The sequence below is a fragment of the Elgaria multicarinata genome, chromosome 17 (genome assembly GCF_023053635.1).
Source record: "Elgaria multicarinata webbii isolate HBS135686 ecotype San Diego chromosome 17, rElgMul1.1.pri, whole genome shotgun sequence".
Classification (NCBI taxonomy): Eukaryota; Metazoa; Chordata; class Lepidosauria; order Squamata; family Anguidae; genus Elgaria; species Elgaria multicarinata.
In genome coordinates, this window is record NC_086187.1 from 3164093 (window position 1) to 3191491 (window position 27399).

The window sequence follows — 27399 nt, forward strand, 5'->3', positions numbered from 1 at the left end:
ACCCGCCCGAGGAAGCATCCGCTTCCGGTTTTCAGTGGCAACCCCGTCGGAGGGCAGGAATGAGCCGCTCTACCCCACGCCCCGCCCAAATCCCCATGGTGCAGCCGGCCAGTGCTCGGCGCTCGCGCCCCAGGGCCCTTCAGCCAGTGCGCAGGCGCAGTTGAGGGACGGTCGCCTGAGGGAGCCGGCTGGCCGCGCTTCGCATGGATCCCTCGCCGAGCACGGGACTCACCCCGCAAGAGAAGGCCCGGGTGAGGCCTCTTCTCGGGCCGGGTGCTGGGGCTTGAGAGAGGCCGCGTGGTGGTGCGGAGTGGAGGGGGCCGCTTCCCTCAGGTGGCGGGCCCGGCGTCCTCTCGCCCGGGGCCTTCGTCCCTCCACAGGGCGCCGCGGGCTTGCGGGGCGCACTGCCCCAAGGGGCGGCTGTTGGCTGCGAAGGGAGGCCGCGGTAGTCTCCTCCCTGGCGCCCGCCGGCCAGGCGAGGGCTGAGGCCTACAGGCACTGCTGGGCGTGGAGAGGGTGAGGGGGGGGCTGCGTCCTGCAGCATCCTCGTTGCCCCCCTCCCACCCGGGGGGATGCCGGGGCGAGGCGACTCTCTCCCAGGCTTGGCGCTGGAGGCGGGCACTGAGCACTGGTCGTTCCCCGCCGTGCAAAAGAGAAGCCCGGGAAGCTGGTGCCTCTGAGATGCCCTCTGCATGCCCCCCGGGGGGCTGTTCCGCCCTGCGCTGGGCAGGACCACTTCCTCTGCTGGCCTTTGCGGAGACCTGTCTTCTCATCTGCCCGCCTTTTGAGCTATGGCTGCCTGTGACGCTGTCTGGTGGGGGAAGAGCTACAGATTTGCAGTGTGAGAAAACTGCAATGACTGAACCGACTAAAAATTCATAGTGTTGGGAACGGGCTTTCAGGTTCCTTCTTTCCGGCTACTACCTTTGTGATGCATGCTTGTGTTCCTCCTCTCTCTAATAAGGCCAGATAGTTTGTATCCCAGTTAACATAATTGTCTAAACTTTCCTAAACGTTGTTTTAAAATGAGTTGTGATGACCACCTTGTAATTACATTTGTCTTCTAGCTGAAAGAAAAGTTGGCCTTATTGAAAAGAGAATACAGCAAAACATTGCACAGGCTGCAGGTGAGTACAACAACTGTATCTGTCTAGGGCTGCTAAATGACTGGTTTCTCTATTTGGAGAGTAGAAGATGTTTTCAGGGCATCTATGCACAAAGTAATGCAGAAAATGGGCAGAAACCTGATTTGTGAAGTACTGATCTCGCCCCCCTCCCATACTGTTATTTTTCACAGCGCGCTGAAAGAGCTGAGAAGGTAAAAAACGATGTCAAGAAAACAGTTGCAGAACAAAATCTGTTATTTACACAAGAGGATGCTGAGAAGGACCATACAGGTAATAGTCTAAATATACAGATGTGTGGCTTGTTTGTGTATGTTTATGTGCTTCTCTCTTGTGCCTATTTTATCCTTGTGCAGCTCCTGTTATCAATCCATCCTCCCCTGTTACAGAATTACTTTACTCTCCAAGGCCAACCACTTTTTGGAAATCTTTTGGCCTTTGGGGCTCAGGGGTAAGTCTGGAAAGGACAGGGAAATGTCATTAAGCCTGAATACATTTCATTCTGTTCTGAGAGGGGGGGGTACCTGTTGTAACCGTTTTTGACCCTTTTTGCTGTAGGTTCTTGGATTCATTTAACTCATAATTATGCAGAGTTTGTTTTTGTTTTGTCTGACCTGGAATCTCAGCTCAGAACTGGCCACTTGGCATATTCACAGATGCTTATTTTCTAAAATGAGGGGAGTTAGAGCTAAAGGCTGTCTAAAACTCCTGCTGTGTGGATCAGAAACCTTGGTTTTGTAACTCTAGAAGAGTGTGTGGCTGTGATGATTCATGGGGAGGGAAAGGTGCTCTAGATATTTTATTACTGTATCATCTGTTTGCAAGTTGAGCCCAAGCTTTGGGAACCAGGCCCAAGAAACTTCAACTAGGTTCTGTGCCCAGCCAAGTAATCATTTAGACCAGTGGTTGAAAATGTTCAGCCTAGAGACCATTTACGGCCTGTGAGCCCTCCCCATCTGGCCCACCTGAGGCCCATTGCTGTCTTCCTTCCTGAGCACCCCCACAGGAGCCACCTCCTCAAGGCAGCTTTGCTCCCAAAGGCTTTGCTCACTTCTCATCTTTCTGGATGGGAAAGGTGAGTGGGGAGCACACCTGGCTTAGTCAGGAGCTGCCACCGCAAGGTGCTACTCTTGTTTGCATCCCAAATCAAATCAATTGCATCCTTGTGCCCCTTCCTCTTCCTCTTCTCTTGAAACATGGCAGCTAGGCTGTACTGTTCCAGCCATCTGAAGCTGGTGCTCTGCAACAACCCCTTGCAGACCCCCTGTTCTTATTTTGTGGCAAGTTCCGGACTGGCTTGCAGAAGTCCGCTTGCGAGAAGTTGGGCCTGTCATTGGACAAGGAGCAACCTAGCTGCCTTTTCAGTCCCATCACGACTCCTGATTCCAAACTAAGCTGTAAGGGTTACCACACTGTCAGGCAATTCTGCTGAAAGTGCCAGAATCAGTGCCTCACACCAAGTATCTGGCATTTCTTTAGGAAACTAAATACACTTCTCTGTTTAAACAGTTTTTATAGTATTGCGTTTTCAACATTTTTGTTTAAACATACATAGTTTTGCTGTGCTTCCTTGATGTGGAATTTAGGAACTGTATTTCCTTTCCCAGCATCCATCAGCCAGGTGGCCCCAGAGGCCTCGGAGAACGTTCCAATTGGTATTTCTTCAGAGATTGGCACTGTAAGAACTACATCCATCACCTTTGAGACTGAGGTCTTTGGCCAAGATGGCACCTTGTCAAAAGACTCTGGTTCCAAATCTATCAGCCAGGACTGCAAAAGGGTTGTCTTTAGTCTAGTGGGGTCTCTTTCTGAGAGAAACCAGAATCTGCTGTCAGAAAGTAGGACTAAAGTAAATCAGAGAACAACTTTGGCTTTGGAGGAGAGAGAATTTATGTGTGAGACACTTCAGGGAGCTTCCGGAGGCCAGACAAAGCATGAAACGGACAGTGTCAAGAGTTCTAGGTCACCAGTCTTTAAGAGAAGAAGCACTATTTTGAAGACTGACCATAGCATCCCAAAGGCCTCAGTGGCCACTGTTGAAGGAAGAGGTGTTAATGTTGTTCCTATAGTGCCACAGCTAGAATGCTCAAAGGAAACATCTAGAGAAATTCCCTTTCCTGAAGCATCCCATCTGCATCCTTGTGTCCTGTCATATGAGAGTCCGATGCCCTCACTTGACCATCTCTGTGATGAAGTAATCTTTGCTAGCTCAGAAGATTCAGACACCGAGATCACTGTGTCACATGATGAGGGGAAAGAATCTGCCCAGAAGGAAGAGGAACAAGCAGGGATTTATGAGGAAGATCCAGGAGGGAGGCTTGTAGACTTAGCAGTGACGAGTGAAGCTTTCCAAGGAGGCGGAACTGCCCCTCGTGTGCGTGGGGATGAGCGGCATTCAGAACAAAGGCTGTGCGAAGAGGCTCGGAGCTCAGACCTTGATAACAGAGACCTTCCCACCAACAAGCCAAGTGCAAAGGGTTTAAGGGATCAGCTTGAATCTGGGTCTCCCCTCCTGCAGGCAGATTCTGCTGCACCCACTAAGAATGCACTGAGTTCCTGCACAGTAGTTGAGGGACTCCTGTTTCCTGTTGAGTATTATGTAAGGACAACACGGCGAATATCCAGCTGTCAGAGGGAGGTGAATTTGGAGGCAGTCATTCAAAGCCAGCTGGGAAAGAGTAGGAAAGGGCAGAGAGTTTCACGCAAAGAGAGGAATGCAAACCCAGCCATGACTTCGCAAGAGGTGGCAGAAAAGGCTGACCAGCTGAGGGCTGTTCCTTTCTCAGCTCCAGATGCTAATGGGGACACTAGTCCTCTGCAGACTTTCTCTCTCTCTCAGGAGGGCACTGCTTCCACCAGAGGCCTAGTTCAGAGTGAGGGGCTCCTGCAGCAAAGAAGAAGTGGAAGGCTAAGAGGGGGGTCCAATCGTCGGGCCTCATCCTCCATGTCACGAGATCTGTGGAAGGACTTGGAGTTGGCAGCTCCCAAGGGAACCGGTTATCTTGCATCATGTAAAGCACAAGGAAGGAAAAAGAACTGCCAAGGTGGAGACAAGGCCACAGTGCTCTCATTGGCCACTGGTGGCAACGTGAAAGACAAACAGAGCGGCAGGAAGTGGCCAGCAGAGCCTGCGCTTTGTGCTGGTGGAGGCTTCAAGACTGAGATAGAAACTGTCCAAAACTCACGTGTGAACTTGGTGACTGAATCTGCTTCCAGCTTTGTGAGAGGCCTGGAAGAAAGCTGTGAGGTGTGTCCTTCTGAGAATATACCTCCTGAACAGGCTGGGCATTGGAACCACACCAGGGCCAAGCGGGGACAACCGGGTAGAGCATCTTTGCCTCAATGTCAGCCTCCCGTGGCCTCCCTGGAGAGCAAGGAAAGGAGAGCATCTCAAGGTATGTTCCCAAGACTTGTTGCAACACACAGCACTCGCTCTGCTGAGTCACAAGGGCAGCTTCAGGTGGGCTCTTGCTTAGACCCTTGATAGTAAATACTGATCTTCAATGGCCTTGATGTTTTTCCTACATAAATCTTATTGCAGGGACAGGTGATCATATAAATGACCCTTGCGTTGTTGCAGCTCAGAAAATTTACAATCCGTGTGGATTTGCCACTGATGGGATGAGTGAATGCACCTTTTTGGTGAATTTACAAGGTCTGACTATGAAACCTATGGTGATATTTAAGAGAACAAAAAATTTAAAAGATTGGCTTATCCACACAGATTATACTAGACATAATAATCAACAAACCATGGTACAGCAGACTTTGTCAAATTTACTTAGGCCCCAAGGACATCATCCATGTGGTCAATGTGTTTATTGTAAATTGACCAAAAGGGTGCTCTCGTTCACTCCTATCTCATAACTTCCCACATGTAGCTGAAGCATAGATTGAATTCTTAGTAAGTGCAGGCTTGCAGAAAGGCACTGTGCCTCCAAAAGCATCTGCACGGCAGGAAGGACACCGGTCAGATTTACAGGAGATTATTTGAGATAAAACAGGTGCTCAGCGGGGACACCCAACAAGCCAAGAACTGCTTTCTTTTGCATTAAGATTTTATTGTTTTGACTATTTTGCTAAAGTTCATGAAATCACAGTCAAGTGCTTTTTTCCTCAGGTTAGTTCATTTGTTGTGTTTTCAGGTGAATGGGCAAATGTTTAGTTCTAGTGTTTGATGTTAGCAAAGGATTATAAAATGGTCATTCATTATCTGATATGGGTATTCAGCATTTAATCTCAAACTCTTTGGAAGGAAAGGAACCTCTCGTGCAAGCACTGAGTCATTACTGACTCTTGGAGGGATGCCAGCTTTCGTTGATGTTTTCTTGGCAGGCCTTATAGCGGGGTGGTTTGCTGTTGCCTTCCCCGGCCGTTATTACCTTTCCCCCAGCTAACTGGGTACTCATTTTACTGACCTCGGGAGGATGGAAGGCGTTGTTGCTTGTCTAATTTGTAGTTATACTTGTTTTACATGTAGCTCCTGGTGAAGGATAATTTCCGACACACATAGAGCAGATTGAAGAACTCATTAAAGAAAAAAAGAAAAATGACATTTTATAGCACTGGAGCTTGGCTCTCTTTTCCCCCTTTGGATCAAGCACCTGGCGGGGTGGTTTTGGGGCAGGAGACACTCTTTTAGGAGAGGGGTTGTCTGGATGAGCCATTTCATCCCTCCAGGTAAAGCCCTACCTTTTCTTGCTTTCTGTCTGGCTGGCGGGAGAAGCCTTCAGTGACCTTTGTGAGGGCACGCTCCTCTCACACAAGAACTAAACTCACTGTCCAGCAGATCTGTAGAGCCACCCTTCCCATGAGCAAAGTGGCATATCTGAGTATGGCAGAGAAAGATCTGACCTGGCAGCTCTTCTCCTGTACAGTGGATGGGATCAGCATAAGAGCATGCAAATGTTCTTGTACAGCTCCAGTTCAGTGTGGCTTCCTGAATGATTGTGTCCTATGTGAATGGGTGAGTGGGAGGGCTTCTGGGGAGGAAATCAGTGGTCCTTGAATTTTCCTTGCTTGTTTGGGCCTTGGCTGTTCATGGTGTGAAAGAAAGGGCTGAGGTGTTGGAGGGGCCAAGACTTTAAAAAATGCACATGGAAGCACTCTGAAGTTCTCTACAGCTGTGAATGTCCACCAGGGGAACTCTGTGATGTCAGGGAGCTTGCAAGTTACAGTACCTAGGGTAGGGGTAGGCAACCTGGAGCACTCAAGAAGTTTTAGACTGCAATTCCCATAATTGCCCATGCTGGCAAGACCTTATGAAAGCTGTAGTCCCAAACATCTGCAGGTTCCCTAGGTGCATTCAGCAAAAGGGAATTCGAAGAATGTGTTTGGAACCAAGGTGTTACCTGCTGCTGATCTAAAGCAGAGTGGCATTAAGTATCCAAAGAGTTTTCTGTTGTGGACTAGAGGAGCATCCTGATGGCTGCAGTACTTGGTAGGCGCTGATCTCATACTTGCTCCCATCAGACATTTTTCTTTCATGTTTGCAGGTAGAAGGGTTGGCAGCCCATGTATGGAATCTCAGGATCCTGCTTCTATGGGCCTCTTTAGGACAGATTCTGCCATCTTTCACCTCAAGAACGAGGTGATGTCCAGTTCCAAGTGGCTTCCTCCTAACTTGGATCTCCAAGAATTCCACTTACCTGAAGATGAATTTGGCCTCCTTAAATCAGAAAAACTCAAACTGTGTGCTACAAAACCGCTGGAGACTTTTGATACTGGCAAATCAGCTGAGTGCCTCCAGAGTGTTGGTAACGAATCGGCACTGGGAGGGGATCATGATCGTGCTCTCATTTTGATGGCGGAAGAGCCATCCATGCCAACCCCGTTCCCACAGTGCTTGCGCAAGGAAGGTTTTCCCTCAGGTGAGCTGCTCCTTTCGCCAGCCCTGGGGGAGGCTGTAGGTAGCCTGTTGGAATCCCAGCTGCCTACTCCAGTTTTTCCTGTTGTTGGGGCAACCCCAGCCTCCCAGGCTTTGCTTCACAGTGAGGCCTTGCCAGACACATCTTTTGCATCTCCTTTGCAAGTGAAAACTAACACCACTGATGAGCCAGGCCCCTCTGCAGATGCTTCTTCTTTGCCAGGAAGTGGCACAAGAATGTCATGGTCACAAGGTCAAAGTGGAACTAGCTGGAAGCCTGAAGAGGAAGTTGTGAGCCTTGAGGAAAGGCGATTCCCAGCTGGCGAGTCTGTTGAGGACTGCAATGAAGCCCCCCGACAGGTAAATAGGGGTGGAGGCTCTGGGGAGTGCCATCCGCTTGCTACTTTGGGTCAGAATTGTAGAGGTCAGTGGATTGCCCTGGGAGAATGTAAAGATGGTGCCAGCAGAGCCCGAATCAGTGTTAAGCAGGACCTTCCAAAACCTGCAGTCAGCATCAATGTTTTCTTCCCTGCCGCCCAAACTCCACAGAGCCTCCTGTCCTTAGGCACTATTTGGGTTCCCCACAGCCCCTTTGTCTGTTGGCTTCTTCTTTCATCCTCTCCGTGCCTCATCTATTTTCCTTCCTCTCAGATCTCTGGCTGTAACCCCCATCATTCCCTCAGGTCCCTCTTGCCCACTGTGCCCTGTTTCTTCAGCCATCTGCCTCTGCACTTCCTTGGTGTTCATTTGTCCATCCTTTGAGTCCTCTTAGCTCCCCATCCCTCAACCTTTCTGCCTGTTCAGCATCACTGCCTGTTCCTGCTAACAGCATTCTCCAGTCATTAGACTTGTGTGAGATTTTTCCATTTTCCCAGCCAAACTGACTTTTCATGTTCCTTGCAGAAACAGGATAGATTGTCAGTCTTCTATGGCTGAAAGTTTTCTTTTGAGCAGTTAATGTTTACGACCATACAACTACATCTCAGCAAGTGGGTGGGTTGATGATGTGTTTTTAGCCTACTAGCAGGGAAGACCGCATATTGAAAAGAAGACAGTCGAGTCCAACCTTTCACCCTAATGGGCTGGATGAGGAAAAACAAACTGAAGCTGAATCCAGACAAGATCGAGGTGCTCATTGTCAAAGGCCACAACCTGGGTTTGGAGGTGTGTCAACCGGTTCTGGATGGGTTACACTCCCCTTGAAAGACTGTGTTCGCAGCTTGGGGGTGCTTCTGGACCCGTCGCTCCAAATGACAGCCCAGATAGCTTTGGCTGATACGTCAGCTGCGCCCCTTCCTAGAGTTAGAAGACCTAAAGATGGTAGTGCTGGTAACTTCGAGGCTTGACTTCTGCAATGCGCTCTACATAGGGCTACTTTTGTGCCTACTCTGGAAACTTCAAGTAGTTCAAAATATGGCAGCCAGGTTGGTCACTGGAACATCTAGGGGTGATCACATCACACCAGTCCTAAAAACTCTTCACTGGCTGCCAATTAGTTTCCGGGCAAAGTATAAAGTGTTGGTTATCACCTTTAAAGCCCTACATGGTTTGGGCCCAGGCTACCTGCAGGATCGCCTTTTCCAGTACAATCCACCCCGCACACTCAGGTCCTCTGGGAAGAATCTACTTCAGCTAGCAAGAACTAGATTCACAACTGTTACCCAGAGGACCTTCTCTTCTGCTGCTTCCAGACTGTGGAATAGCCTGCTGGAGGAGACTCGTCAGCTTGACAGTCTTTTAGCATTCAAGAAAGCTATCAAGAGTGATCTCTTCCGGCAGGCCTCTCCAGTAGAATTTTAGGATGCTTTTAGGATGTTTTTAAACAGTGTATACCATGTTTTTAATCAGTATTTTATGCTTCTTGTTTTTCCCCGCCTTGATCCAATCAAGGATCAAGGCGGGTAAGAAATAAATTATTATTATTATTGTTCAGATATTAACCATTGGTACAGATGAATAATGTCCAACTTTCTAGGGGTTGGATGTAGCTGGAATAGTGAGAGTTTATGCTTGCCTCTTCTAGAGGGGTAGAATAATTTCCAAATGACCCTGATTAGGGACTGGGCTCAGGCACCCTTGTTGCAAGTCAGATTCTTGCAGAGCCGTTTCGATCGCATTTCACTCGTCTGGAAGCTGAGGAAAGTATGGAACTCTTTCTTTGTGGATTATCACCTTATTATCTTGATGTTTTGTCTCAGAATGAAATGGCGATCAAAGACTTGGTACAGGCCTTGGAGTACAGTGAGAAGCGAGGGAGCTTGCAGATGACTTCAAAATTAAAGGTTAGAGGAGAAAACAGTTGAATTGTCAAAAAGAGAAAAAAGATGTATTACTGTAGCGTGCTTTTAAATATGCCCTGCCCAGAAACCTACTTACTGCTGGGCACAATGTGTCTTTCTTTCATATGAGATTGGGCCCTGTCAAGACAGTGCTACTACCCGTACACTACATTCACATCTAAGGTCCTCCTCTGGGTGCCTACTCCAAGGGAGGCTTGGAAGATGGCAACAAGGGAGAGGGCCTTCTCACTGGTGGCCCCCCAATTATGGAATGATCTCCCTGACAAGGCCTGCCTGGCACCAACATTGCTATCTTGGTCAAGAATTTTCTCCCAGGCATTTAGCAGCATGTAATGTTTTAATCAATACCAGATCTGTTTTTTTAGGTTTGGCCAATAGCTCAAAGTTGTTTTTAGATGTATGTTATCTTTGTGTATACTGTCTGTTTTGTGTTTTTATATTTTATATATCATTTTTAATGTTTTAATCTTTTGTAAACTGCCCAGAGAGCTTTGGTTGTGGATGGTATAGAAATGCAATTAATAATAAAAACAGCACACCCACCCACGCTCCCCAGCACCTGGTGTATATAGGCTCACTGCCTCTGGCCACTTAGCCATCAGGACTAGTAGCCATTGATAGCCTTCTCCTCCAGGAATTTATCTAACTTGCTTTTAAAGTCATCCAAACTGGTGGCCATCACCACATCTTGTGGTAGTGAATTCCGTAGTTTAACTCTGTGCTGTGTGGAGAAGGAGGAGAGCCTTCTCCGCTGTGGCACCCCAGTTGTGGAATGAGCTCCCCAGAGAGGTCCGCCTGGTGCCCACACTGTACTCCTTTCGTTGCCAGCTGAAGACCTTTTTATTCTCTCAGTATTTTAACACTTAATTTTGTAATGGAAGTCTGAGTTAATCAGTCCTTCCCCAGGGTCTTTTCCCCCAATTGTTCCCGCCCAAAGAACCAGTACTTCCTTGGAATAAAACACACCAACACCCGAAGTAACCAAGATAAAAGGTTTATTGTAAAAAGACAGCTACTAAATAGGCACTTGGTCGGTAGCAGCTATAGACAGGTACATAAAACAGAACATAAGAGGGAATAGGGTTAGGGAATGGATAAAACAAATACAAGTCAGGCAGAACCACCCATAAATCCATTCATACAAGAACCGACAGTCAGTCCACTAAATTTCCCTTCCCTGGTCAAACCGACCAACTTGCCTTTAGAGAAACCAGCTCACAGCCAAAGTGCGGCTTCCTAACGCTCTCCCAGTTCCCTAACCGGGCAACCGTAGACATCCATAGCCTCGGGGCTAAAGACGAACCCCCAGCTTAATCCCATCAGCTTTTATCTGTTTGTCTCCTAATGAGGGAGTCGGTCCTTTCTTCTCACACAAAGCCCAATTAGCCCAGGCAGGAGATAACCTCCAGGTGTAAAGCCTCAGCCTGACCTCGGTAAGTTTAACTCCCACTTTCCCGCATACCAAAAGCTGGGTCCTGGCGCCGGTTTGCACCATAAACAAGCTGGCCAGATTCCTCCCATAAACATATCAAGTTAATCTTTCCTCTATCTATCACCACTATGGTTTACTGCCTAACAGGAAGACAAGGTTTATTACCTGCAAGAGAACACAAATTACTTCGGGAACAACTGTATTCTAGGACCTAATACATTTTATAACTTTCCCAGTCCTTCACACGCCCTCCTTTGAAAGATGAGACTTGAGGGTTAATCCCTCAAGATCTCTATCTCAAAAAAAAAAAGAAAGTTCACTTAACCAGACTCTCTTTCTCAATCGTAGACAATCCCCTTTCCTTAGATAACAGCTTTTTCTCAAATACACCGCAGGGTGCAGCTGCTGATCTAACCCCTCCTGCAGCAGCACAGCCCCAATCCCGGTGTCTGATGCATCAGTCTGCAACACAAACACCTTATGGAAATCAGGGGCCAGCAAAATAGGCGCAGACATCAACTTCTCTTTTAACAGATCAAAAGCCTGCTGCCAAGCAGGAGTCCACTGTACCTGTACTGGTCTTCGTTTCTGACACAAATCAGTAAGAGGGGTAGCTACAGCACTAAAATGGGGCACAAACTTACAGTAGTACCCCGCAAGCCTCAAAAGGGACTGAACTTGTTTTTTAGTCCGGGGAATGGACCAATCCCGAATCGGTTGAATCTTAGCCTCTAAGGGTTTGATGTTCCTTCCCCTCACTTGGTGCCTCAAGTACATTACCTTTCTTAAACCAAACTGGCACTTTGACGCTTTTATGGTCAAATTAACTTGCTGAATCCCCTGTAATACCTGCCGGACATGGGACAGATGGTCCTCCCACGTCTGGGAATAGATAGCCAAATCATCCAAATAGGCACAGGCGAAATTCCCCAATCCATCCATTAACCTCATAAACGTGGCCGATCTATTCTTCACCCTAAAAGGCAAGACTGTAAATTCAAACAACCTCTTATGAGTCACAGCGACCGATTTTTCCCCCGCCCCTTCGTCCGTTCGGGGCATGGGATAGGGATCCAACTGTGTTAGCTGATTGATCTTTCTGTAATCTATCTCCTGCAGCTCCTTTTCAAGGTCGAGAGCATGCTGTCCTACCGCCCGATAGGGCAGGGACCGGATGGGGGGATGGTCCCCCGTATAAATCAAATGCTTGGCCAAAGAAGTCCGCCCTGGGCGGTTTGAAAACAAAACCAGAAATTCCCCCAACGCCTGCCTCAGCCCCATTTGCTGTACAGCTGAAAGAGAGGGGGATAAGACCACACATTCCACTTCTTCAGGCCTCGGATATTCTTCCAACAAATCCCCAGGTCCCTCCACCTCCCCCTTTAAGCCAAATACAAAATCTTGTCGGTCAACATACAACTTTAACATATTTACATGAAACACCGTAAGCTGTCGAGTTGTTCTCGGGCGAGTCAACAAATAATTCACATCTCCCAACCACGGTTTGACCACTGGAGGGCCTTCCCATTTCACCGACAGTTTGTCTGGTTTCACGGGTTTGAGAACTAACACCTGGTCACCGGGCTGGAAGGTACGGGTTCGGGCGGCCCGATCACACCACACTTTCTGGTTCTGTTGGGCACCCTCCAAGTTCTTCTGTGCCACCTCCCGAATAGTTTGTAGTAGGCTCTGAAGCTGTGGCAGAAACCCCACCACCGACCAAGGGCTGCCTTCCACCTTCCCCTCCCATTCCTCCCGTAGGAGGGTAAGAGGGCTCCGTACCCGCCTCCCGAACATTAACTCATTCGGGACAAACCCAACACTCTCCGGGATCGCATTGTTGTATGCAAAAATTAGCATCGGGAGTCCTTGGTCCCAATCCGTAAGATGTTCTACAGCAGACGCCCTCACCATCTTTCCCAAAGTCTGATTGAACCTCTCCACCAACCCATTAGTTTGGTGATGGTAAGGGACAGAAAAACCATGCTCCACACCGCCCAAGTCCCCCGTCTCTTGCAACAGCTGAAAAACAAATCCAGGCTCTCTTTCCGACGAAAGAGCCGGGCACATTCTCTGTCCAGCCTTCTCTTGACACTTCGTGTCTGTCGTTGGCTGTCGGAGGGACTCGGGTTTGTTGGAGAAAGAGGCAGCTATGTCCATATCTGCCACACTAATCAATCCTGCCCCTTCCTCCTCCTGCGCCTGCTGGATCTCTGGGCTCTCAGGGGTTTCCTGTCCTTTCTGCTCCAAAGGCTGGGGTCGCATCTGGCTCCAGGTTGCTACCCCCACCTCAGCCGCCAAATAAGCCAAATCGTTCCCTAATAGAACAGGCCACGGGGAATTCCTGTGCACTAAAAAAGTCATCTCCCCTTTCCACCCTTCGTACTCCACGGGAATTTTAGCTAGAGGTAGAGCAACTGGGGGGGAACTATAGGGAATGACGGTGTACTTCTGCCCCGAGAGCATCTGATCCGGTCGAACATATTTTTGGTCAATAGCAGACAGGGATGCGCCAGTATCACGCCAACCCCTCCGCGTAGTCCCATTAATTTTAATGGACCTACAGAAGTGTAACTGACTCCACTCTATTTGTCCGGGCTGGACCAGAGCCCTCGCTGCTTCATTCCCTTGCCCGGGCTGGATCAAGGCCATCGTCGCCGCATCTGAACCGGGTCGCCCCATCCTCGGGTGGGGAGGTCCAGCCGCCTCCCTCCCTTGCTCGGCTTCCCAATCGGATCCGTCGTTTCCTCCCTCGTCCGGGGAAGCATAAACTCTGCCCACTTTAGACGCAGCCAGGTTTTCTCTAAGCTTCCTGGCTGCTAGCTTGGGGCAGTCCTTCTTCAGGTGACCTTCTTCTTTACAGTAGAAGCACCCCGACGTGATAGGAGTAGATGTCGCTCGCGAGGGATCCACCCTTTCTCGCCGCTCGCCCCGGGGCGGCCAACCCGGATTAGCAGCTCCACTCTTCCCTCCACTCGCCGGGGGCGCCGCTGGCACGGCTCCGCTTCCCCCTCGCTTGGGCAAACTGGCTCGACCCGCCTCCTTTCGCCGGTACACCCCCATCTGATCCGCTAGCAGGGCAGCATCCCGTAAAGTAGTGGGACGATGGTCACTCACCAGCACAGCCAGATCCTCTGGGAGGGCGGCATAAAATTGTTCCATGTTCAGTACCTCCGCCATAGGAGCGAGAGGAACAAACTTCGCAGCCGCCGCCCATTGTTCCATCGCTCTTGTAATCCGATCCGCCAGCGAAACACAAGTCTCTTTCGACTCCAGTCTAATAGCTCGATATTTCTGGCGGCAGCTCTCCGCCGAGAGGGCAAAACGTTGACGGACAGTTTCCTTAAACTTCTCATAGTCCTGAGCATCCTGCTTCGGGATGGTACCCAACACGTCCGCCAGTTCCCCACTCACTTGGGCCCGCAGCACCGCCATCCGCTGCGTCAGCGGCACCCTCTGATCATCACACGCCGTCTCGAACAGGGAAAAGAAAGAAAACATATCTTGCCCAGATCGGAAAGTGGGGAACAGCTTTCGATTAACCGCCACGGCCCCCCGGCTCCTCTCACTTTCCTCCAACTGGAGCTGCAATGCCCTCATTTGCAACTGCATAGCCACCATTTGTTGGTGCTGGAACTCCTCCTGCCGTCGTTGTCTCCTCCGTTCCCGGCGGCGATATTCCGCGGCCCTCCGCGACTCCTCCAGGTCGCTTCCGCTATCTGTGTCCAAGAGGCTCTGCTCCATATTCGGGTCGGCAGCCTCCGCTCGCCTCAACCCTTGCCCCGCCGCACCAGCCTCTTCTCCGGCCTCGGACGGCGGCACCGACGACGGCGGGCTCCCTGCCGTGTCCGCCAGCGTCACCAGCAAGCCTTCTGGTGCGCTTAAACTTGCAGCCGGAACAAGCCTCCCTGCATTCCCAGGCTCACTCATGGCAGCCTGCCTTTTAGCCAACTTTAACTGCGTCTGGTTTTCCAAAGTTTCCTACTCCCCCACACACACACCACTTTTTATTCCAAAAAATACTGGCTCTTTATCCCACCGCTGCCACCATGTAATGGAAGTCTGAGTTAATCAGTCCTTCCCCAGGGTCTTTTCCCCCAATTGTTCCCGCCCAAAGAACCAGTACTTCCTTGGAATAAAACACACCAACACCCGAAGTAACCAAGATAAAAGGTTTATTGTAAAAAGACAGCTACTAAATAGGCACTTGGTCGGTAGCAGCTATAGACAGGTACATAAAACAGAACATAAGAGGGAATAGGGTTAGGGAATGGATAAAACAAATACAAGTCAGGCAGAACCACCCATAAATCCATTCATACAAGAACCGACAGTCAGTCCACTAAATTTCCCTTCCCTGGTCAAACCGACCAACTTGCCTTTAGAGAAACCAGCTCACAGCCAAAGTGCGGCTTCCTAACGCTCTCCCAGTTCCCTAACCGGGCAACCGTAGACATCCATAGCCTCGGGGCTAAAGACGAACCCCCAGCTTAATCCCATCAGCTTTTATCTGTTTGTCTCCTAATGAGGGAGTCGGTCCTTTCTTCTCACACAAAGCCCAATTAGCCCAGGCAGGAGATAACCTCCAGGTGTAAAGCCTCAGCCTGACCTCGGTAAGTTTAACTCCCACTTTCCCGCATACCAAAAGCTGGGTCCTGGCGCCGGTTTGCACCATAAACAAGCTGGCCAGATTCCTCCCATAAACATATCAAGTTAATCTTTCCTCTATCTATCACCACTATGGTTTACTGCCTGACAGGAAGACAAGGTTTATTACCTGCAAGAGAACACAAATTACTTCGGGAACAACTGTATTCTAGGACCTAATACATTTTATAACTTTCCAATTTAAATTTAAATTTTACTGTTTTAACTCTGTATTTTAATTTTATATCAATTTTGCCGCATGGTTTTTATCCTGGTTGTGCTTTTTATACTGTATTTTGTATTTGTGCTTTTAACCTGTTGGTTGTTTTATTATGGTTTTAATTTTGTGAACCGCCCAGAGAGCTTCAGCTATTGGGCGGTATAAAAATGTAATAAATAAATAAATAAATTTATCTGTCCAGAATCTCACACCAATCAGCTTCATGGAATGACCCCAGGTTCTAGTATTTTGAGAGAGGGAGAAAAATTTCTCCCTATCCGCATCCTCTACACCATGCACAGTTTTGTACACCTCTACCATGTCCACTTTAGCCTCCTTTTTTCCAAGCTAAACAATCCCAGCTGTTGCAACCTTCCCTCATAGGGGAGATGCTCCAGCCCCTTGATCATTTTAGTTGTCCTTTTTTTGCTCCTGGAAGAGGTCCCAAGATACTCCTGGGAGTGCTGCTTTTTACCAGCAGGACTAGGGTTCCAGTGGGTGCTCTCCTGCTTAGTCTTCAGGAGAAAGGAAAGAAAGAGCAAGCTACGGAAGCCCTCTTTTCCATGGCCTATGGGTGAAAGAGTGCTGCTCTTCCTCTTCTGGGAAGAGCCATGCTGTGTATCTGAGACTATCCCAGTTTTTGGGATGTCTGGACAGGCACCAATAGCAGTGTGGAAGGGGAGTAAATAAGGGTTGTGTTTATACTCTTTCCTCACCCGAGAGGAAGGAGTCGGTGGATTCAAGCTTACTCCCTCACGCTGCTGTAAAGATAAGTTCTTACACCAAGTAGATTAATAGGAGTATAGCTTTACTTTTTCAGCATTGGCAATAGAACAACATACAATTCATTTCATTGCATATTCAGATTGCATTCTTCTTCCTTCCTTCTGAGAACTTTTAAACAATTATTCCTACCAGCAATTAGTCTCTGGGAGTTTCAGTTTTCAGACCTTTTGTTTTGAAGCTTTCCTCCCGTGCCACCCAAACGATGCGGTATCAGCAACTCCTTTCTGCAGCAATTTTCATTCACCGATTAGTTCCTTTCATCAATTCTTTTCCTCCTTCCAACCCCCTCCTGCCAACTGTTTAAGACACTCCCTTTTTAAACTGTTAGCAAACTGACATCAATTAACTCAGGTGTTTCTTGTCTTCATTGCAGACACCTGCCTAATTTGCTGCTGCGTTTCTCTACTTTCAATCCTTAACTACACCCATTCTTTGTAAAATATACATTTGATTATTTACACAATTTCAAAATATCAACATAAATAAGGGTTTGGACAGCTGTCTAACTGCTGCAGAATTGTTTGCAAGGTAGCTATAATAACTTCCTACACACTCTGGTTCCGGAAGTAGAGATGTAGTGTGAGTTTGTGTATCTGAAAAGCCCAGGGACTTCATTCTTACCCCCTCCCTTTCCACACAGTGGGTAGAGAGTTGCTGGAGGCTGAAGAAGATAAATACATAAATCCTGAGATGAGCTTATGTGGTGATGGCCGTTAAAAGGAGTTAGACAAATTCCTAGAGGAGATCTATCATGGACTATTAGACAGGACGAGTGAGACTTGCAGCAGACTGTCTCCTATGGCTGGATGGACCATGAGTTCTGGCATTCTGATCAAGGCCTGGCTGTAAAGGAATGGTGATCCAGTTGCAGAGGGGAAAACGGCAGCAACTGTGTGGACTGAAATTATGAGTGGTCTTCTAATAAGGCCCCAACCTAGAACTCAGGGCAGGTTTGGGCAGGGCTTCAGTTGATGCAGGATATAGGCACAGAATCTGTCCACATTGCCAGGGTTCTGTCTTGGAAGCTGTAGAGTATTTCTAATATCTTTGAGCATGTGCAGAGAACCTTTCCTCACCATGGAGAAAGCATTGCCTGCAAATCTATTATCAACCTGCCTGATGGTATTGGCACCATCAAAGAGTCTGGCTTTAGAGCAGCCTTCTCCAACCTGGTGTCCTCCAGATGTTTTGGACTACTGTTCCCAGCATTCCTTACCATTGGCCATGCTGGCTGGTGCTGATGGGAGTTTAGATCCACCAGGTTGGAGAAGGCTGCCTAAGAGAAACAGTGCCTCAGGGCACTTGCAATCCAAGTTCACACATGGGGTTTTGGTATGGGTAAGAAAGGAGGAGGAGCAGAAGCCAAGGGTAACTGGGCACGCATATGCACAATTGCCATGGCCAGGTTTTAAGGATCATAGGGATGTCTGGCATGAAAAGGAAGGAAATACTTCCAGCCTGTGTGAGTCCGGGAGGAGGGCCTGGGCTTCCAGGTCAAGGGCCATGCAGATGCTTCCTGGCAGACAAGAGACTTGCTCCTGTTCTCTGTGGAAATAACCACTGGCCCTCCTCGATGGCGATGCCCAGCAAACTCCTCTCCCTTGTGTCATTTGGAATGAAAAGCGCCAAATACCAGCCCTTTGCCTTGCTATTGATGTTCCAGAGTCATGAAAGGACTCTGGGGCAAGTGATTGGCTGTGTTGCAATAATTCTTGCCCCTCTCTTGTTTTGGACAGAGTTTCTCTGGCTCCTGCTCGGTGGATGTAAGCACCGTATGGTGGAAAGCTGCTGACTTCACGGAGTTGTGTGTTGTAACAGCTTGTGAGACTTCGGTTTCCCTCTGGAGGCATCTCGATCCTGGTCACTGGGGGATTGTGTATACGTGGCACTTTACAAAGGTAGAAGAGGCCTTGGCTGTGGACATTAATGGTGGACAGGGCTGCCCCCTAGTGGCCATACCTTGCCCTTTGGCACCTGCTGCTTGCAGTGGCTGCAAGGGGTCCAACTCATGCAAAAGCAGAGGAGGATGCCTAGACAGTGGCATGGGGAAGACCAAGGAAAAAGGCTGTGGCTTGAGGGTGCCTGTGGCCCAGTAACCTCTGGACCCAGATTCTCCCCTCCCCTGTTTGGAGAACCAAGATGTATTCCCGATGCATCTTTTATGTATGTAGGAATTTAACCATAACATTGCCTTGCTGTGTCTCCTTGCCTTTCATTTGGGCTGTTAAAGTGAAACGGGTGTTCTCAGAGCCTTTCTTGTCTGGTTTTGCTGATGTTTCTGGGGCTGCACCAGTTTGTAGCTGCAAAGAATAAACAATTCAGACCCATGGAACTCATTGCAGCATAACCAAGTTGAGTCCCCGTACGGTTGACAAGTCCTTCTCCAAATTCTTTATGCAAACCATTTCCAGATGACAGACTAGGGGAAATTTGGCCTAGAAGAAGAGTGTGGAGGAGTGGGAGTTGAATTCTGCTGCTCTGCTTCTCCAGGTTCCGGTCATTCAGTTTGTTCCCCTGCCAGGCGTCCAGAGCCTTGTGTGTGTGGCATTGGGAGGCCTGGAGATTGCAGAGATAAGGTGAGTTGTGCTTGTTGAGAAACCTCTTCAGAGTTTCAGATTGTGTGTTCCTCAGTAACATCCCTGTGCATCTTAAGTGACACTTCAAAATGCTTTGCTCTTTCATGTTCTGAGTAAAGGCCAAAACCTTTTACTTTGCCAAGAATTGTTCCTTCAGGCCAAGCAGATTATTAGTCTTAGTATTTATTTCATAGTGCCACAAAAGAAATGCAATGCTCAGTAAACTATTTTACAGGTTGACTAGCTCAAGAAAGATAGGAAATCTCACATCAAGAACCTTTCAGTCTTTGGAAGAATCAGTTATACAGAATGTCCTTCTAGTATTCTGTGAGAGTGTTGAACACAAAAGACCCAAGTGTCTCATATTGCAAGAACCAGAGAGAGAGAATGAGAATTCTGGAGGCAATGTCAAATGCTTTTATTTTTCTTTCATAATAATACAGTAAAAATGTGCCTAAAATGGTAAGGCTACAGTTCTAAATATACTGGTGCCAATTGACACGATTGTGGTCTGATTCCAAGTAAACATGCTTAAGATCAAGTCTGAAGGCTGACAAGCATCATTTTCTTCTAGGTTCTTGTTTCATTCTTCTCAAGATGACTGTGTTAAACAATTACTGATCAAAGCTGGGAACATAAAAGCCGTTCTAGGACTGGAAAGCAGGAGGCTCGTCAGTAGCTGTGGCTCACTTCAAGAGCAAGAAGTGGAAGTCATGTTCTTCTCTGAGGCAGGAAGGTGAGAAAATCAGTACTGGATTGTGGATGGGTGTGCTCTGCACCAAAAATCCAGGGGTTCGACTGACCTCCGAAATCACGGTGCAGTTAGGGGCCAGTTTTAAAACTGTCGGAAAGCCGTGGAGCGATTATAAAGTTCAGAGCTCTGAATAGAGTTGTAGGTATCTGAAGGTTTTTTAGGCGATGTGAGGGCTTGTTTCATGTTGATGGACAAGTAACTGAGCACTTCCATATTAGGAAGATGCTGTCACTGAGGGGTGACGGAGGGGTAGTTTTGAGATTGATACCTGTGGCTAACCAATAACCACTGTTCCCCTGTTCCCTCATCCAATCACGGTGCTTAGGGGGAGGGATTGCAAGTGATATAACCCATTTTTCCCCACCCTGGAACTCATTCGTTTGTTAGCTCGTGGAGCCAGAAAGAGTCCAAATTCCACTCCCCATATGTACTTCATCTTCTCTCAAGAGAGCTTGCAGAACTTTCAGAAACCTACAAAAATCAAAATCCCTCATGTGTGTTGACTTGGTACCATATGTTTAAATTATGGGAGCTGTGTCTGAACTAGAATGAAACTATAACCAATTTTCTTCACTTCTTGAAAAATTGATGCTGGCTGAAAGGAAGGATTTAGGAAAAACGGCTCACATTATGAAAATAACGAAAACTATTCCATGTAAATGAGTTGTCCCAGGAAGTGATCATGACTGGCAGACAGTGTAGATCCATACAGTCTCAAAAGCCAATATTAGGATACGGAAAAGAACCTTGTGCCAAAGGCTGATCTGTATACTGCAAGTATGGACCTAACTCAGCTGGGCGTAAAGTCAAGAGAAAAAGGGGTGGCGCGAGAAAAGTTTGCTATTCCTAGTACTGGTATATCTCCTGTTACGAAGACAGGACTCAAGTTTATACGCTTTGAAAATATATATTAAAGGTATTGTATTTGTGTTTGTTCTTGTCTGACCTCTCATAGGGATGCACAACTGTGCATCAGCAAAGTAAAGCATAAAAGATCCTGTGTAGTTTCGGGTGTGTGTGTGTGGGAGAGAGGGAATGGTTTGATGGGGGAATTAAAAAATAATAATCCTAAAAATCAAGGGATGGAGGGATCTACTTTAAACTTGGCATGGCTAAAGCCCTACTTAATTGCTACTAGGGTGCCAAGTTTCATCAATTTACCTTTAAAAATGACAGCGTTGTATGCATTTCTGTTAATTCCCACTGATGATAATAGCATGGTTCTCCGAAAATGGAGCATTTTTCCGACGAGTAATCCAGCAGTGCAGAGAGACGGACCATCGGAGTGGGGAACCAACAGAGCTCAACAGAGCTCCGCCCCAAATTTCGGGGAGGAGCAGACCCACTCTACACACCCCTACTAGATTGTACTTTTTTCATATATATTGTAAGCTGCTTTGGGAAGACCATTCTTGAACAGCATTTAAGAAATACATGAAATATGTGAAAGAAGAGAGGTTTGGAGGTGTTGCTGCTCTCTTACAGCATTGACATAAACAAAAGTTCTCTTGCTAGCTTGTTACACTAGTGTAGGAGCCACCTTCTGCTTCTGTGAGCTGAGCATCAATATCCATGGTGGTTTCTGTACTTCACAGGAGCATTGAAAGACAGGCTTTGATGCCTCCTGAAGATACCATTTTGGCTTTTGCTGAAGTAGATGGGAAGCAGGAAGCTTTGGTTGGCATGACAACCTTGAACTGCGTGGTGATCTGGTAAGCATCCACCTGGAGTGTACTTTGGCAGGCAAGTGGATTTTTCAGGAAATTTTGAGTGTCTAGTACCGTGCATTCCAACAGGAGCTGTGATGTGTGTTTTTACCATGTGCAGGAACCTGAGAACTGGGCAACTGTTAAGGAAGATGTCTGTTGGCTATTCCTACCCTGCATCTGTCTGCCACAAGGCCTACTCGGACTCGGTATGTCTGTTAATTATGCAAAACTGCCATTTGGACTGGGGGAAGGGCTTCTGGGATTTAGGTTGCTCCCATGACATCCCCCCCCCCATTCCAGCACTTGCATCAGCTTCCTGTTTCTCTCTAGACACCAGTCAAGGTCAGGCTTTGACCCAGAAAACCCTAAAGCATTTTGGCTCTGTGAGTTTATTACATTTATTTATTTATTACATTTTTATACCGCCCAATAGCCGAAGCTCTCTGGGTGGTTCACAAAAAATAATAATACATGAAATACATCCTCAACATTGAAAACCACGAAGTGCATCATGAAACACAATATAAAATTTAAAAGCTTAAAAGTACAATACAAAAGTACAAACCATCAGGTATGGGCTGATGGGTTTTGTAGTGGAAAACATCTGAGGGGCTCCAGGTTGGGGAGGGTTTCATAAAAAGATCTTCTGTGTTCTTTCAAAAGACTCAATTTTTGACAACTTGGTGGCCGTATTCAGACAATTGTAAGAGCCAAATAACCCATTATGGCTTCTTCCCCCACCTGTACCATGCAGGCAACCACAATCTGCACAACTACCCACAATGTAGTGCAGGCTACTGTGTCATCCAAACCCAGCATGCAGTGTGGGTGCCCCCTCATCAACCCCTACTACAAGCCATTATTATTATTATTATTTATTTATTGCATTTGTATACTGCTCCATAGCCGGTATATCACATAAGATAAGCCATGAGTCATGGTGTGGGTAAGGAGCCCACTCCAACACCCTGTTCAGCCAACACGTCAACCCCTGCCACACTGCAGCTAGACAGCCCTCTGTCAGGGATGCTTTAAGGTGGATTCCTGCCTGGAGCAGGGGGTTGGACTCGATGGCCTTAGAGGCCCCTTCCAACTCTGCTATTCTATGATTCTATGCAAATGATAGTCACGCATGCAGCATGACCCATGATCCTCAGAACCTGCTCACTAAGTGATATTGCAAATGGGCAACTTCTAACCTCTATCCCACTGCAATCTCACAGATCAGCCAAGTGTGAAGGGCTGCACAAGAATGGGCCCTTTCCTTTTTTGTGAGAAATGTGACTCTGCACCTCCACACCTGTGAGGAAGGAGAGGAGGCCGCAAGAGACCCTTTATTGTATATTCCAGGGGTTGGGCCTGCCACCACCCGTGCTATTAATGATGACTTTGTCACCTCCGCATTTGAGTTAGGCTTGTGTTTAGGAGAAGGGCAGGCCCCTTTTCAGAGCTTCCTTTAATCCCTGTGAAAACCAGGTTGACATGGATGCCAGGTAGTCCCAACATGTGAGTAAGACCAACTTCTCAGGCTAAGCAAAGGAAATGAATCAGCTTCAGTTTCCAAGTAAGTATATTTATTCAAGAACCTAGCAGAGAGAAGCTCAGAAGTAAGATTGTTTAAAGTAAAATGAAACCTAGAATGAACTAGCTTAGACTTTATCAACCACTGTTAATTTTGTCGATAGCTGCATTGATGTTCCTATTTATGTTTTTCTTTCTTTCTGCCTCAGGGTCTCCTGTTTGTGGTTTTAAGTCACCCACATGCCAAAGAGAGCAAGGCATGTGGGAACCCTGCTTTCCAGGTAGTTGCGCTCAATCCCAAGACAGCCAGGAGCACGGGGGTTATGCTGTTATCCCTCCCACTGGGGATTGGAGGAAGGCAAGTCGTTGCTTGGGAGAGTGTTTGATTGGTCCCCTGAAAACCCACAGTTTAGCACAACTGAGTGCAGCAAAGCTAGGGCATCTTCAGAACGCTGGAAGCTGCCTTGTCCAACTGGCCAAGTTTTTGCCTACTCTGATTTTCAGTACTTCTTCAAGGTCTTTTGGGCGTAGTTTCCCCCAACCCTGCTACCTCAGAGCATTTTAACTTGGGCTGGTGTGGGCCAAAGATGTCCTGCATGCAAGGCGTGTGCTTTCCCCCTTTACTCGAGTGGTGCGTTGCTGTTGATGCTTCAGTGGCAGCAGGTCACTGGCAGGGCGCTGCCTTCTTCCTGCCAGCCGGCTGTTGAAATTCCTGATTTAAGTGCCGGAGCTTCCTGGACACTCTTTGGAGGAGCTGCTTCCTTTCCTCCCCCTTCAAGCAAGTTCATGACACGAGCTCCTAACCAAGCCTCTCCTAGTGTGTCATGATGGGTTATCATTTAAGCACAGGACACTTTTTCCCCACCGGCTTTTTTGCCCTTGGAACATTCTTGACCTGTTGCTTCCTTTTGGAGCTGCTTCCTTTTGTAATGAAGCTCAAAGAACCTTGAACAGTAAACTGTTGCTTTAGTTTTCAGAGACAAAGCTCTGGCAAGAAGATTGGGCATTTAAGGCCTGCTGGCCATTGGTGTCTTCAGCAATTTCCAGCTGAAAGTTCTCCTGCATAAGCCCCATCGGAAGGAGCATGTGCAACTTGCATTCACTGCAGTGGGGCCTGCACAAGAGAATGTCTTTGGTTTCTGCCCTTCAAGTGAAGTGGCAGAAACCAATCTTGAGTCCTCCACTGTGGTTTATCACTGCACAGTGTTTGTCATGCTGCACAACGTGTAGTAAAGAGCCATTGAACCAGACCAGTGATTCCCAACTCCTTTTAGTTGAGGTACACTTTTTTCAGAATTAAAAGAAGAGACACTGTGCTCTCTGCTTGCAGACTGTGAAGGCGTAGGGATTACCTGCCCTCAGAGGAACACCCACCCACCCTGCTTGAGTCACTGATCTTGACATGCTTCTAGGTCAGAAAGCGGCAAACCCTGAACAGTGATGTGTGGAGAAAGATGCCAGTGGATCCTTTGGGCTCACTGGAGAAACCTTCAGTGACTTAATTTTTCATGTCCCCTGACTGTCTGGGGAGTGAATGTGTGTTGTTGTTTTTTGCTGGAGTTTCCTCAATGTATTATTAAAATTGCAACAGGACTGCATTGAACTGGTCCCTCTTCCCAGGCACACACATGTAAAAACATTTGAAATGGATATACAAACTGTTGAAGAATTGTTGATTTTATATTTGTTAGCTACCTTTATTTGGACAATAAAATTACAGGTGTATTCAAGTTCCAAGGCTGACATAAGGCAGGTGGGTGCCCAGGACTGGATCTTTTTTGAAAAGTACCTTGACTTTGGAATAGTCACTTCAGAGAGGTACACCTGGCCCCTTTGCTGCCCACTTTTAGGTGGATGGTGGAGACCACTTATGTAGGCAGACAGTTTTAGGATCCTGCTTTTGTTGTATTTTGATTTTACATAAGCTGTATACAGTTGTGAAAAAGGCAATATCTAGAAAATAATGACAACAATGTTTTTGGTTCTAGGTACTTGGAAGGTGAAGTGAGGGATGCTTCTGCAGCAGCTGTGCTGACATCTGGAGCCATTGCTGTATGGGATTTGTTTCTGGGCCAGTGCACAGCTCTGCTGCCCCCCAATTCTGATGAGAGCTGGTCTCTTGTCAGGTGGTCAGTTACAGACACTTGTCTGCTCGCTGGACAAAAAGATGGCAGTGTTTACATCTATAGTTACACAGCAAGTGTCTGCTCTACTTGAGGGACTCATCAGCTTGGAAAAGATTTTGACAGGATTTCCTGTGTTTGAAGAGCTTCTCATGGGAGTTGGATCCATTTCTCAGAGACAAGGCATTCCATTAGTTCCACAAGCAATATGTACTTGTGCCTAGACGTCTGCTGCATTTCTACCACTTTCGTCTGAGGTGGTCTAAGCCATTGATAGAGGTCACAATCCACCAGGAATGTTTCCTCTGCGAGCCACACTGGAGTTTAATGAGCTGCACACAAAAAACAAGCCTTGTGCAAAGCAATTGTTTGGCTAAAATTCACCTCTTTGTTCAGGATTTGTGTCTTTGAGCTGTTCATGTTTTGTTTTTTTGCTGGAGTTTCTTTAATGTACTATTAAAATTCCTTTTGAAACACACACATGTTCATGTTTCTAGGTGGAGGGATATTTCTGCCAGCGAAGAGCAGTGGAAAATTGGATTTCAAAAAGCCATCATATGCTGTTTATCCACTTCAATGCTATGCTTCTCACATTTAGGGGAGGGGGGCTGGTGATAGATCATAGAAAAGTAGAGTTGGAAGGGGCCTATAAGGTCATCGTCCAACCCACTGCTCAGTGCAGGAATCCACCTTAAAGCATCCCTGACACATGGCTCCAGCTACCTCTTGAATGGCTATATTGGGGGAGAGCCCACGACTTCCCTAGGTAATTAGTTCCATTGTCATACTGCTCTAACAGGACGTTTTCCTGATGTCCTTGAGCCCTTTGTTCTGTGTCCTGCACTTTGGGATGATTGAGAAGAGATTCTGCCCCCCCACTCTGTGTGACAACCCTTCAAGTATTTGAAGAGTGCTATCATGTCTCCCTAGTCTCCTCTTCTCCAGGCTAAACATGCCCAGTTCTTTCAGTCTCTCCTCATAGGGCTTTGTTTCCAGACCCCTGATCATCCTTTTTGCCCTCCTCTGAACATGCTCCAGCTTGTCTGCATCCTTCTTGAAGTGTGGTGCCCAGAACTGGATGCAATACTCAAGATGAGGACTAATCAGTGCTGAATAGAGAGGAACCAGTACCTCGTGCAATTTAGAAGCTATACTTCTTTTAATGCATCCCAAAATAGCATTTGCTTTTTTGCAGCCACATCACACTGTTGGCTCATCCTCCTTGCTTGCAGTATTGCTGAGCCAAGTATACCCCATCTTGTAACTGTGCGTTTGGTTTCTTTTTCCTAGGTGTAGAACTTAGCATTTATCCCTATTAAATTTCATCCTGTTGTTTTCAGCCCAGCACTCCAGCCTATCAAGATCACTTTGAAGTTTGTTTCTGTCTTCCAGGGTATTTGCTATCCCACCCAATTTTGTGTCATCTGCAAATTTGATAAGCATTCCCTGTGCCTCCTCATCCAAATCATTAATAAAAATGTTGAAGAGCACTGGGCCCAGGACTGAGCCCTGTGGTACCCCACTCGTTGCCTCTCCCCAGTTTGAGAAGGTACCGTTGATAAGCACTCTTGAGTCCAATTCTGTAGCCAACTGTGGATCCACCTAATAGCTGTTCCATCTATCCCACATTGGAATGTCATGGGGGTACTTTGTCAAAAGCTTTGCTGAAGTCAAGATATATTATAACCGCAACATTCCCACAGTCCACAAGGGAGGTTACCCAATCAAAGAATGAGATCAGATTAGTCTGGCAGGATTTGTTCTTGACAAATCCATGCTGGCTTCTAGTAATCACTGCATTGTTTTCAAGGTGCTTACAGATTGACTTCATAGAAGCATAGAATAGTAGAGTTGGAAGGGGCCTAAAGGCCATCGAGTCCAACCCCCAACTTCTTTATAATCTGCTCCAAAATTTTCCCAGGGGTTGAAGTCAGAGTCTTTAGTTCCCAAGTTACTCCTTTTTGCCCTTTTTGAAGATAGGGACAAAGTTAGCCCTCCTCCAGTTGTCCGGCACTTCACCTGTTTTCCATGATTTTGCAAAGATAATAGTGGTTCTGAGAGTTCTTCTGCCAGCTGAGCAAAGATCCTTCATCTTTTTTGAGACAGTCCACAGTAATTTGTAAAGTGACTACAAACATGAGAGGGTTGTTGAACATTTTACTGTAGATGTAGGATGGAGGATTCCAGGCACATAGGAGCACTCCCCAGCTACACAAAATAAGTAGAGGAGAGGAGATGCTGTGCCTCACTCTAATGGCTGTGTCTTACAATGAAGAACCTTGACAATTCTGTTGTCTGGAATAAGACAGCCAGAAAACTAGCTGTAGAAATAATGCAAATA

General features: G+C 47.3%; 1 protein-coding gene across 2 annotated transcripts; it reads left to right on the forward strand.

The window, feature by feature from the left end:
• The first annotated feature begins 170 nt into the window (after positions 1 to 170).
• On the forward strand, positions 171 to 25536 carry PALB2 (partner and localizer of BRCA2). 2 transcript variants are annotated; one of them, XM_063143664.1, is made up of 13 exons: positions 171 to 251; positions 1068 to 1127; positions 1298 to 1397; positions 2732 to 4519; positions 6620 to 7350; positions 9189 to 9272; positions 18112 to 18273; positions 18866 to 18951; positions 19526 to 19687; positions 21301 to 21417; positions 21533 to 21620; positions 23145 to 23293; positions 24924 to 25536. In XM_063143664.1, the coding sequence occupies exons 1-13, from the start codon at positions 204 to 206 to the stop codon at positions 25150 to 25152; spliced, it is 3804 nt and encodes a 1267-aa protein (XP_062999734.1). In that variant the 5' UTR covers positions 171 to 203; the 3' UTR covers positions 25153 to 25536. The 2 variants fall into 2 exon arrangements, with proteins under 2 accessions (XP_062999734.1, XP_062999735.1); XM_063143665.1 differs by lacking the exons at positions 171 to 251; positions 1068 to 1127; positions 1298 to 1397 and adding an exon at positions 1538 to 1575.
• The last annotated feature ends 1863 nt before the right edge of the window (positions 25537 to 27399 follow it).

Coding starts and splice junctions, on each gene's coding strand:
- PALB2 (XM_063143664.1), top strand. CDS start 204: ATGGATCCCTCGCCGAGCACGGGACTCACCCCGCAAGAGAAGGCCCGG. Junction 252..1,067: donor CCCCGCAAGAGAAGGCCCGG/GTGAGGCCTCTT, acceptor TTTGTCTTCTAG/CTGAAAGAAAAGTTGGCCTT. Junction 18,952..19,525: donor CTGGAGATTGCAGAGATAAG/GTGAGTTGTGCT, acceptor ATTTTCTTCTAG/GTTCTTGTTTCATTCTTCTC.